Here is a 13,258-nt window from a genome sequence, read left to right as displayed (position 1 = left end):
CAGTCGTGGCTCGACGTTAACTACAAAAAAAGTAGCAGTTTCTCCCGAAAGGCGACGCATCGATTGCGATAGCAAATTGGTAGACAGCTTAGAGCACTGCACGGGCTCGGGCTTACCCGAAAGCCCGGGCCCGGGCCGGCCCGGCCCACGGGCCGGGCTGGGTAGAACAGTTTTTTCACGGGCTCGGGCCGGGCTCGGGCACGGCGTGTGCTTTTTGACCCGGGCCCGGGCTGGGCTCGGGTTTTTTGACGCGGGCCCGGGCCGGGCTCGGGCTTTCTGGTGGTGTGCATGTAACGTGCAGCGAGTTATTCTCGGGCGTCTCAACTCTGAAAAACATTATTTTTCGGTCTCGGGCCGGGTTCGGGCCGGTTTCGAGTCGGGCTCGGGCCGGGCTCGGGCCTAAGGTAAACGGGTGGTGGGCCGGGCCGGGCGGGTAACGTAGATTATTTCCGGGCCCGGGCCGGGCCCGGGTCTCGGCATAAAAGTTTTGATCGGGATCGGGCGGGCCGCCCAACGTAAAAACGGGCCCGGGCCGGGCCCGGGCTGAAAAAAAAAAGGCCCGTGCAGTGCTCTAAGGCAGCTATTGGGGGCGAGCTCCACCACTGGAAAAGCTGGCGCCACCATCGGCGTGACGTGGCATGAGGAATCACGGGGACACAGCGGCCGCATCATCTGCTTCGGAAGCGCCGAAGCGAGCTGCAAACGAAAGTTAATTCCCACCTGCGCTACGGTTCTGATTAAGTGGTGAGTTTTTCCGCTTCGGGTGTCTGCTTAACACTTCATAGCACTATAATTGGTAGTGGCTGCCTTTGAAGGCGTCCGACATGGTAGGCTATTGTTCGGTACCGCAGTGCCGGACGCGTCCGCAATGGAGCCCGATGTCAACCTTCACACGTACCCGAAGGCCAAGAAGCTGCGTGTAGCTGGGATTGCGAAACTTAGAACCGGCAAGCAGCCATCGGCTACAACTCCGCGAGGAAGATTTCTGCTACGGCGTTGGGGTTGCGATGTTCGGTGAGTAGCAGACAGCGCGCGCTGCCCGGTTGATGTCATAAATATTTGGTCTATGAACTTGTTGATGCTAGATACTGGCAAGTTCACCAGAATGGAAAGGGAACGGTAAGAAGCACATTCAAAAAAGGCTTAGAAAATGCTGATGTTTGTGTTAGCACCAAACAATGAATGTATTGGATTAACAAAAAGAAGCAGCAGGAAATTCCTTGCTGAGAAGACCGATAAACATGCAGTGCGACGCAAGTTGAGAAATAACGATACTGAAACGTCCAATAATTTGGAAGAAAAGAAAAACAAAAGATTTGAATCGTCGCGATGGCACATCACGAGTCGCCGTATATAGCGTCAAAGTCCCTACTTATAACGAAATTATTTTTGAACAGCTCTGATAGCGTCCATGCAACAATGGTTGCTTGTGTAGTGTCAAATGTTCATATGCTGCAGCCTAAAGCTGACGGCACGCGGCGGCAACCACGCGCAATGGGCGTTTATTGCACCTATTCGGTAAATAGATAGTGTCTGTAAACCATTCTGTGTCTTCTGTTTGCCTAAGGTCACTATTTTGACAGTAGGAAACTTCCCTCGTCTGGAGATTAGTTACATATATGGCCAGGAGGGCTCCCGCGTGGTGTTCTTATTGAGCGCCGACAGCCAAACTTATTGAGGAGCGCGCCGCGTTATCCCTCATACTGCGCAAGCGAGGTGCTTCCGACAGATGGCGACTCCGTAACTCCTCGCCCCCAATACAAAGTAAGGATGGTAGTTTTATCGGCTGTATGACCTTGTAAACATTCGCTTACTAACTAATTTAACAAGCATGGTGTTACCTTTAAGTTGTAAGGAACATCCTTTTTGCTGTTGCACATGTCACGTGGCAAACGCGTGTGCATGTGCATTCGTTTTTCTGTGCTCGTGAATGTGCACAAGGGCGTGTGTGCACTCCCTCGTGCTTGTGCTCATGTACCTATGCCATGAATAACATAAAAACAAAGAGTCAACATCTCCATTACACATTTGTTGCAGTTTCTGAAGCGACAGTAAATTATGTTTAAAGACGTGAAGTTTCACAACTTGATATAAAAGCAGAATAATGTCATGGTATGAAGCATATTCCAGCTTGCAAAATTATCGACAGCGTTGAAGCAGAGGTAATAATTTACTTTTTGCACGTGCGTTAATTCAATTGGCAGTAAGCATGAAATCGTTGCACACCGGCTAACATGTGAGCCAGACATCATCTATGTTTCTACTCTGTTGCATGCCGATGACTTTCTATACACTCTTGTCTGCCACCTTTTATCAATTACCATTTTGTCGATGTGTCCGCATCGATGCTTCTCCACAGACCAAATGGCAAGTCACGGCGCAAATGCCAGATGACTAGATCCCATTTTCTGTGTGCTCTTTCACGTATATACACAAACAAGGCAAAATATCCCGTGGTGCCTGCTTTAAACGTCGCGGGGCTCATTGTTGGTGGGATAGTATTGTGCAGTGCTCGAAGAAGTAAATTCTTGAGAGAACACCTGAGTGGGCAGTAGTGACTCGTTTCAACACGGACCTTGTAACACAGGCCCATAATTTCAAGATCTCTTTCAATATTTGTGTCGCCGTGATAATTTGAAATTTTGCACGTTTAGAAGTTAGTGAAGATCGCGGTGTCCAGCGCTATGACACAGGGGGAAGTTCTAACATGATCCCTTGGATTTATCTTTGTTCGAAGCACAATTCCACATTCGTGATATTTATAGGTCATGTTTGCCCGTAAAAGCACCCGCGAGTGTTGAAACCTTCTGGTGGCGACGAGCCGTTGCAGCAAGAGGATACGAATGACCTCACGCATCGCTCAATATAAACATGCCCACTGTACACAATGTTGATGCGCATGCAAGATACTGCGCGTGAGGTGTTAATTGTAAAGAAAATGACAGGCAATGAAAGGACATAACGCGAGGATATGGGCCACTGGACAGCTAGCTTTTGCCATTTGAGAGGCGAAAGCAACCTGACACGCTGATTGACCTTTTGTGATCTTCGCCAATAATTTCTTACACGTTAAAGGTAAAGCCGGCAGCTAGAACAACAAGTTATAACTAGGAACATGGCATATATAGAAGCGGACTGAAGTCAAGCGTCACGCGTGTGCACCGGGCACATGACACGCAGTCCCAAAGTCTACGCTGGCACAATGTACATTTGCAACGTTTTTTCTGCGATCGGTAAGAATGTACAGTAGTTAATTTCCAATTTATCTGTCATGATAGGACGTCTGCCCAGTGGTACAGACGTTGACTGAGGAAGTTGTAAAAAAAATAAGACTGTGCTGTTTGCGGCGGGAGCGCATGTATTTTACGGAAGTGACTCAGTGTTTTCACCATTGCAACTCTTTATAGACAATAAAAACTTTGAGCAACGCCTGAGATCACATAAGATATATTGATACGATCTTTTCGCGTTAGCTCACGTTCATCTGTTACTGAATATCAGTAGGGATTAATATGTGCATGCTGAATAACATCTTGAGGAATAAGTGTGTAGGTTGACGACACGATGGGGGTTTGTAGTAGCCTATGTATATTTTGAAGTGTGCTTTTGTGACAAGGGTACTGCACAGATGCGCTTTCTCTAATCTCTTGCCGTTAGCACATGCCGCTCTAAATTGCGAGCGCTTGTAAGTGTCATGGGTATACTTACATGCATCTAATTCAGTGTGGAACGAAATAATAAGTGTTGCTTCGCCAGCTATATGGTGCTCGATAGAACAACTAACAGCTTCCTAGCGATAGCACACTCAGAAGAGAAGCGAGCTGTTAAGCTGCCTTTGGAGGAGCGGCCGCTTGCTCCATATTTAAATTCATTTTTGAGAGAAGACAATATATTTTTTATTTCTTATTTAAAATATTCAATAATCGAGGGGCCCGAGAGGGCGTTAGATGGGGCGTATAATAAAGCAAACTCATACATGTACTTTCAAGCATATAGGAATAAGAAGACACAAATACAAATAACCAGATTTCAATTCCCAATAAAACAAAATACACAGAAAAAGAATTGAAACTGTGGTGTCCAGAATATGATGATTTATTGCATGAGACACAGATGGTGCCGCAAACAATCTCCTGCGAGTGCAAAGTACAAAAATTTATGCAACCAAATGCAACAATCATGAGTATACAGGCCAAAAAGCTTGATAGTTAGGCATAACAGAGTGCGAACTGCGATAATAACGTGCTTTAAAGAATGAATAATCTTCGGAATGGTGCAATTATTCACCCTACAAGAACAGTGAACGAGGAGAAAACATATCGAAAGGTAGGTTAATAATGTTTCTCACTTTGTAAATAGCCTAGTACGCTGACTCAATTAATGATGAATCCGTTATGTCAGTGATGTTAGCCGGAAGCGAATTTCATTCGGTTATGCCTAAATATACCATCCAGGACACCAAAGGCGGTTTCTGCTATTTATTTGTTTGAGGAAAAATGGGATAACATTGTGCGCGTGATGAAAAAGGGCGGAAGAATGCGACGCCAGAATAATGGGTGAGCGATATGTGCTGATTAGAAGAAGTGAGTGAAATAACAATAATCGGCTATATCGCTTGCGCGTGACAAGTGTTGAAAGTCCTGCTCTTAGTGATGAAAGCTTTCGAAGTATGAATATGACAACGTGTTAAATCGCGCTGCTTTACCATGCATAATTTCTAGCTAGTTAGTAAGGAACTGCTAGGTGAAGATTCCATATAATAGAAGCGTATTACAGAGAAGACCTATGCAATGATTTGAAAGCCTATAGTCGTGTACCTTGATGAGCAAAATGAAAGCGCCGTTTAAGGAAACACAGGAGGAGGAAAGAAGGAGAGAAGGCAGGGAGGTTAACCAGAAATGCGTCTGGTTGGCTACCCTACTCTGGGGGGCGGGAAAGGGGGAGGAATGACGCGGTGAGCTCGCGCACACACGCGGAGGGCCTGATCAAGTCAAAGGCGTTCACATAGGCCAGTCGCGCTCAAGAAAGACAAAAGGGCCTTCACAGCTTTGTAGGCCGACGAGCGATGTACCGTTCTTCAAGTAGAACCTGCGCGGACAACGACCGATTGTCCAGTCGTCGCAATGCGATCGATAATGTGTGTCTTTCCGACTGAAATCGATGGCAGTGGCACAATAAATGTTCGATGTTCTCTTCGCCTTCGCAGACGTCGCACGCAGCACTGTCCGTCACTCCAATCAAGGTAGTGTACGCCTTCGTGAAATCTATTCACCACCACCGCCGGTATAGAAGCGATGCCGCACGTCGGTGAAGCCCGGGTGGAGGTCTGAGTTGGAGCGAAGGGTTCAGTTCGTGGAACCTGGTGCGCCTTATATTTGGGGTGTTCCACTCTGTTAAAGAGAGCTGGCCTGCCAGGTGACAAAGCTGTGAAGGAAACAGCGATTTTTGAAAGCCTTATTAAGTAAATGGTCCATGAGCAGCCCAGATTAGGACTGCAACAAGCAGAACATCCAGGTAGCTAAATGACGTTACCTTCTTCTTGATTCTTGATTTTATATGAGCAACAAAAGACTGCCAAAATGGCAGTAATTTGTAGGTGCTTGAGTTTCTTTCTGCATTAATTTCCATTTGTCACGTCCTGCACCATTCCTTTACACTTTAGAGAGCACATTACAATTCAGTGACGTCGGCTCAGCAAGTTATTCTTTATAGATTACACAATCGTCAACAATTAGACAGATTGACGAATATATATATATATATATATATATATATATATTAAATACAATATAATTAATTTAAACAAAGAACAGAAACGGGTTCAGCGAGCTTCCTTGCGGGACCCCAGATGTTACTCGAATGGGATTGGATATGTAGTCGTGAAGCTTGACTTGATTGTATAAAAATCCTTTGATCCATGTAGTCGTTCTCTGATCGGGGCGCGGATTAGGTATAAAAAAAATATGGGGTTTTTCATGTCAAAACCACGATCTGATTATGAGGCACGCCGTAGTAGGAAACTCCGGAAATTTGGACCACCTGGGGTTCTTTAACGGGCACCTAAATCTAAGTACACGGGTGTTTTCGCATTTCGCCCCCATCGAAATGCGGCCGCCGCGGCGGGGATTCGATCCCGCGACCTCGTGCTCAGCAGCCCAACACCATAGCCACTGAGCAACCACGGCGGGTGCGGATTAGGTGTATTTAAACATTGGTGTATTATGAGGAGCATGGTTGAAAGCCCTAGAAAAGTAATGGAATGTTAAGGAGCAATATTACTCTGTAAATATGACCAATTACCAGTGAGTATATGATATATGCTGGAGTAATTGACAGGAAATTGATGTCAGTGAAAGTGGTGTGAAGTTGTTAGAGTGATGACTGCTATAAGAAAAATGAGGAAAGGAACACGATAGAGAGGAACTCTCGTCTGCAACAATGTCAAATATCCAGTAAGCCCAATTTTCATGTTTTTGTTTAGACATTGATGAAAGTGAATATGTTCCTCACATTTGATGGCAACCAAAAGTACTTCCTGCCTTTTTTTTCGCCCTTGCGCTTTGGTAGCCGCAAGAAGTGTTCAGGAGCCCCTAATCCTATTCACAGTAGTATAATTGATATCCTTGTTCTGAAGCAGGGCTTTCTTTTGCAGAATTGGAGGTTTGCTCCAATGGCCCATCGACTATATACCTTACTATTTTAAACACTTAACTAGAGGACCAGCTCAATTTCTCATTTATATGTTCCTCAGAAGATGCAAGGCATGTGCCATTGTGTCATTGTCCGCCCGTCATGCCATTTATCGCTCGTCGTTTTATTCCTCAGTTCTAGTTCTTGCCGAGAACATTCTGGCACAAGAAAATACATGCCCGAACAGGACAAAAAACCAAATTGAGGTATGTGAGCTCGTGTCCTCGGCAAACGTTTGTTTCAGCAGCAGTGATCCGTTTCTTTACTGTTCGCATGCGCTGCGCCATTCTTGTGCGTGCGTGCGTGCGCGCGCGCGCGAGCGCATGGGTGGGATTGAGATGTGGTGGAGTGGTTGTGCTTGCTGAGAAATTTTGGTAAGAGCACAATGACGCATTGCTAATGTACGCACACCATCATGTTTGCGAGTGTTCGCGAATTTGTGCTAACATAGTTCCCATTTAGAGTTACCGAAGGTAAAAAGGAATTCGCGCAGCCTTGCCTCAATGGCCGACGGACGACGTACAGAATTAACCGACTAGCGGGTAAAATACAGACAAGCTGCAGATTATGACAGTGACGGGGTGCTTTACCACGCATTTGCGCAACTTGTGGAAGATATATGAACATAGTCGTCATGTCCAAATAACACTAGTAATAGACGGTGCGAAAAAATGATATAGGCACGTGCTCTCGAAAACTTCCTTATAATTCGACTTGATATTGCGAAAGTGCACTTCTGCTGGTCGTATGCAACACGAGAAAGCGAGGGTCTGAATCCCCGCCAACTATCATTGCTGTGACACATTTTCACTTATATATAGATTTTACTTGTAAATTAATATGAACAAGTAGCTACTCTCGCAAGAGTGCCTGTCGGAGATCTCTTTCCTTCTACAGTACGCCTCCACTGCCACCACCACCAGTCTATAAATGAGGGAGATGAAATGCAATAGAACATGAACAAAGAACTAATATTTGTGATGAATGGCCGGTTGTTATTTGCGTTGTCTTAAGCTCACTGTTTTTGCGCGTGATTTTGATACGTACGTTTTGCAGCGTTAGCTCTTAAGAGTAATTCCAACAAAAACCTATTCTCTTTTGGCATGTCGGGCTTATACGTGCGAGTTATTTGAAACAACTAATAGTAATACCATTTCTATAATAATAATAATAATAATAATAATAATAATAATAATAATAATAATAATAATAATAATAATAATAATAATAATAATAGCCCGTATAAGTGGAAGTTATGCAAATAACTCGCACTTATACGTGCGAGTTATTATTTTTTTTTTCAATTCAATTGAAGTTTATTACATACCTAAAAAGGTATGTAAATGAAATGATTGCCGCAGCAGGAAGCTGAGCAGACACATTAAGGCTAATTGGGGAGAGCAGAGACCTTGTACTAACAAGGCTGGCCTTGAGCAGATGCTAGTAGAAGCAGTACTCGTATATGCCGAAATCATGAACGACGTAATCAATTACAAAAAAAAAAAATGACAATGATGCAAGGACTTTCGTAGCGTAGAAAAGTGTTCGCGATTTTCATGCGATCACCACAAGTAAGCTAAGGTAATGTTTAACGTATCGGGTTGAAACTTTGCCCAGTTTCAACCCAGTGTATAAGTGTAATATATTATTTAATATATCAATATTGTTATTTGAGATTTTTGCATATTTTACATTGCATTTAAACGAAAACTTTAGCGTCAACTGCAGTGTATTTGTGTAAGAATATTCAAGATAGAGGGCTGTTGCTTTAACCACCAACGTAACATTTTATGAAAATATGTCATTACTATATACCAGCATATTAAGTACACAATTTTTCAGTGGCTTAAGCTGTCATTATGTTGCATTATGATTGCATATCATCGCCTTCCGTGACATGTGCATCGCCTTGGGATAGGATGCCGGCAATAATGGGTGTGTTTATTACTGTCGGACGAGTCGCTACCATCCCTGGGGCTTTGGCTACTTCAGCGAAGGTGATAAGTGCAAAGTGAGTTCATGTTTACATTCTTTTTAATACTGATCAACAAGAGAGAAAATAGCTAAGTCCCGTAAACAAAGCTGTGATTTGTTACACTATGAAGCTGTGCAAACGAAAACAAATTCTAGAAAACTTACGAAAGCGCCCAAGGGCATGAAGAACCGATTTGTAAGTCAACATTTTAATGTGAAGCTACTTTAAAGAGTTTCCTGATTATGACCGCTTTATATGACGCTTTTAATGGTGGTGTACTTAGGTACCACGTACGCAACCAAATCAATATTTGTGACTTCATGATAGCAAGCGTGCTTCGCGACCTTAGTCCAAGGCACATCCCCAAATTTAGCGAGGCTAGTATAATATGTATACAGTACGTAAAATCACCAGCAAAAGTTTGGTAATCATGAGTTCGGTGTAATAACCTTTTTTTGCTTCATTTCAAACGAGTGGTACATGGCACATACAATGCTCATGTATGTCCACCAATGCCGCACATGTCCCTATTTCGGACTGCCACAGCCGCACCAAAAGAAACTTCTACTTTTTTTCTTTTTTTTTTTGTTACTGCCATGGTCAGCAAACTTTTGCTCTCGACTGTATATCGTTGCTGAAGAGGCATCCCTTTTCGCGTTAAAATAAAGGTATAAGCTTAAATAAACGTGTTTGAAAATATGAACTAAGCCAAGATTACACGTATTCTTAAAGAAGCAATGCTGCCTGCCCCATATAAACGTAAATGATTCTTCTACGCAATTTATTTTCATGAAGTTTTGCAACAACTTCTTTTTTTTTCTTTTCACCAGAACTATACGCAGCATTGTGACGCTTAGGGGTGCCCGTTTTGGCCAAATTTGCCTTGAAAGGTTTCGCCATCCCTTCTTCCTCGCCGGAAGAGGAGAGATGCGCCTCATGAAGTTTTACTGGCACGCTGGTGCACGCATTAGGCACGCCGGGATTTTCTGCCGGTCCTCGCAGTGAAAGTACTCGCGTTTCCAAAATTCTTAATTTCTTAAAGTCCTCACGTATCTTTAAAAAGTTGCACATTTTTAAAAGCGAAGGTGAAGAACATGACATCATTGCTACGTTGTTACTTTAATACAGATCGACGCCACCAGAAACGGAACTTGCAGTGCTGGTTACTGCTACCTGAGATCTCCAACGGCACCTTCAAAGCCTCCAGAGGAACCTTCTAAAGTGACGACAGTGAAACCTTCGCGAGGAAGCAAGAAGAAAAGCAAAGCAGATAAAGAAGACAAAGAAAGGAAAGAGAAAAAAAATAACAAGGAAGGTAATGCCAAACGCTTAAGATGATCTGACATATGTCGAGTTCACCCCCGAGTCACATAAAAGATCATGGGACATATTCGTCGAGTCCACTCCAAAGTAAATCAAGTGGAGAATTCGCTGTGCTTACAAAGAAACAAGGTATATTTAATGCAAGTTCCACGCAGGCATCAGTGTGGTGCAATGCGCTTCTCTGAATTTGACACAATCATGCCATTTTATATTTAAACACCACGAAACATGCTCTTCTTTGCACTGAAATTCTGCCCTAATATTTCTGCGATATTAACAATATTGTAACAATGAATTTTACAGCGCTAGCTCTTATGGGCTCACTCCCGTGGTCGTTCCGTCGTGGAAGTCCGAAATCCTTTGCGAGAAAATTACGAAGAAAGAAAAGAAAGTAAAATTCTCATTATGCCGCGAGGATTCAAACTTGAAACACAGGAAACAGAATAATTACAAGAAATTACAAGCATTTTCGCACCTAAAAGAGTGGCAACGGTAGAAAATTGGTTAAGAGGTGGCACCAGTTCGGTTGAAACTGTGTTTGGTCGTATATATCAACGGCGAATATCTCAGCAACCTTCGGTTTGCAGATGACATTGCCCTATTCAGCAACAATGGGGACGAATTACAACAAATGATTGAGGACCGTAACCGAGAAAGTGTAAGAGTGGGGTTGAGAATTAATATGCAGAAGACAGATAATGTTCAATAGCCTGGCAAGGGAACAAGGATTCAAGATCGCCAGTCAGCCTCTAGAGTCTGCAAAGGAGTACGTTTATCTAGGTCAATTACACGCAGTGGATCCTGATCATGAGAAGGAAATTTACAGAAGAATAAAATTGGGTTGGAGTGCATATGGCCGGCATTGCTAAATCCTGACTGGGAGCTTACCACTGTCGTCGAAAAGAAAAGTATGCAATCATTGCATTCTAACGATGCTAGAATATGGGGCAGAAACTTGGGAGGTTAACAAGGAAGCTCGAGAACAAGTTAAGAACCGCAAAAGAGCAATGGAACGAAAATTGTTAGGCCTAACGAAGAGAGCGGTATGGATCAGAGAGCAAACAGGGATAGCCGATATTGTAGCTGACATTAAGAGAAAGAAATGGCCAGACCTTGTAATGCGAAGGATAGATAATCGGTGGACCATTAGAGTTACAGAATGGATACCAAGAGAAGCGAAGCGCAGTCGAGGACGGCAGAAAACTAGGCGGGGGGATGAAGTTAGGAAATTTGCAGACGAAAGTTGGATTCAGCTAGCGCAAGACAGGGGTAATTGGAGATCGCATTGAAGGGCCGTCGACCTGCAGTGGACATAAATATAGGCTGATGATGATGATGATGATGATGATGATGATGATGATGATGATGATGATGATGATGCCGTATGCACTCCAACCCATTTTTATTCTTCTGTAAATTTTCTTCGCATGGTCAGGGTCCCCTTGTATTCTAGTTGACATTAAGAGAAAGAAATGGGGCTGGGCAACCCATGTAATGCGTAGGGTAGATAAGCGGTGGACCATTTGCGCTACAGAACAGGTGCCAAGGGAAAGGAAGCGCCGACGAGGACGGCAGGAGATTAGTTGGGGTGATGAAGTTTAGAAATTTGCAGGCGCAAGTTGGAATCAGCTAGCCGAAGACAGGGGTGACTGGAGAACTTTGAGAGAGGCCTTCATCCTGCAGTGGACATAGAATAGGCTGCTGATAATGGTAGTTCTGTTGACGTCCTGTGGAGCCTCAGCGTTGCGTTCATCTGAAATTGAGCTGGGTCTTCCTTCAATATACTGTTGCACCAAATTGCCGTGAAATGTGCTGTTAAAATACTGTCTGGAATCATGCAGTTGTCGGCACCCCATCGTCATCATACTGTCATGCGTCGTTGTTATATAGCTGTCATGCCGTCATGCTTATGACCAACCGAGCCAAGCGAATGTCGTAGCAACGTTAGCCGGCACCATAAAAATGTGTAAGCGCAAATAGCCGAAGCATCGGAACTCTCAGAATGACCACTGATTTTAAATAAACGCGTCTTCTGCGATATGGTGCGCTGCTACATTACTTGAATGCTAATTGCCTTAGCGTCTACAGACATCTAATTGGTTTTGCCAGAATTTTTTTCTTGTTATCCTCCCTGACGTTGTTTCTATTCTCTCGTTCTCTCTTTCTTGTGGCTGCCGATTAACGATAAAATGCGTGGAAAATATCCGTACAACGCAGATTCGGCACTGTCTATAAATGTAATATTTTACTCTGTCGTTGCATGTTTCAGTGCCTGTCGTCGTTCCTGACCGAGTAGTGAACGAGACCCTGTGTCCCAACAGGACGTGGGACCCTACAAGGGTAAAATATTTTAAAACGAACTTAAGGTTAAAGCACTGAGCTCTGGGGGAGAATATATTTAAGTATTTTAGTTACCATACACAGGTCAGCATCGCGATTTTTTGTGTTCGTAGACTGAAAAAAAAAAAATCTAAGGTTTTTGAAAACATATAGTAAAAATTTGACAGAGCACGCTGCCACAGTTATCAGTGACAAGCGGCTTCGTAAGGTAGCACTTAATAGAAATTAGCAATTGAAGGAGTTGCTTTGCTGTCCGAGTACCAAGAAGGTTCTATCATTGAGAAATTCTTTTTCTCTGCCTATACTTGAACTGTAAGGACGTAGCTCTATTTTTGAGTAACTTTGTCTACTTCAGGCATTCCTTCCGGCACTGGACAAATCGTCCAGTGTAGAAGTGCCTTTTAAAAAGCATGATAAATGAGTTTTCAAACAAGCAAAACTTGACGCGCGGTCTTATTCGCCCAAGTGCGGATCAGAGAACCCCGCCGGCGTTTGAAACCATTCCTATACTTGGCCCAGATCACGTCCCTACTGCCATTATCAAAACTTATGTCAGCACCTTCGTGCCAGTGTAGTCATGTATATTTCCTTGTCTAAATAATTATATTTTTCTATGCGTATTGAAAACCGCTATCGTCCACCAGCGTAATAAGTGTCAACAGCCGATTCCTATGTCCTTTTCCGAACTTTTTGTGTAGTAGTAGAAGTAGTATTAGTAGAAGTAGCAGTAGTAGTAGTAGAAGTAGTAGTAGTAGTAGTAGTAGTAGTAGTAGTAGTAGTAGAAGTTAGTAGTAGATTGTATTAGTTAGTATTGACGTAGTAGTAGAAGTTGCAGTTAGTAGTAGATTGTAGAAGTTAGTAGTGACGTAGTAGAAGTAGTAGTAGTAGTAGTTAGTAGTAGATTGTAGAAGTTCGTGTAGTAGTAGTAGT

General features: G+C 43.5%; 2 protein-coding genes across 3 annotated transcripts in view; one reads left to right on the top strand and one right to left on the bottom strand.

The window, feature by feature from the left end:
- Positions 1 to 13,258, bottom strand: part of LOC119446615 (phospholipid-transporting ATPase ABCA3) — a 255,324-nt gene that overhangs the window by 66,885 nt on the left and 175,181 nt on the right. The window lies entirely within an intron of this gene.
- LOC119446618 (nucleolar protein 58-like) overlaps positions 3,095 to 13,258 on the top strand; it is a 12,872-nt gene continuing 2,708 nt past the window's right edge. The window contains exons 1-5 of one of the 2 annotated variants that reach the window (XM_049664256.1): positions 3,095 to 3,233; positions 6,826 to 6,896; positions 8,609 to 8,701; positions 9,794 to 9,980; positions 12,258 to 12,328. In XM_049664256.1, coding sequence (XP_049520213.1) covers positions 3,170 to 3,233; positions 6,826 to 6,896; positions 8,609 to 8,701; positions 9,794 to 9,980; positions 12,258 to 12,328 — 486 coding nt within the window. In that variant the 5' untranslated portion in view covers positions 3,095 to 3,169. The remainder of the gene's footprint in view (positions 3,234 to 6,825; positions 6,897 to 8,608; positions 8,702 to 9,793; positions 9,981 to 12,257; positions 12,329 to 13,258) is intronic. The other variant, XM_049664255.1, reaches the window with a different exon arrangement.

Source organism: Dermacentor silvarum, chromosome 3, assembly GCF_013339745.2.
Source record: "Dermacentor silvarum isolate Dsil-2018 chromosome 3, BIME_Dsil_1.4, whole genome shotgun sequence".
In the NCBI taxonomy this organism is placed as follows: Eukaryota; Metazoa; Arthropoda; class Arachnida; order Ixodida; family Ixodidae; genus Dermacentor; species Dermacentor silvarum.
Note: the sequence above shows the minus strand (reverse complement) of the source record. Positions and strands in the feature narration are given on the sequence as shown.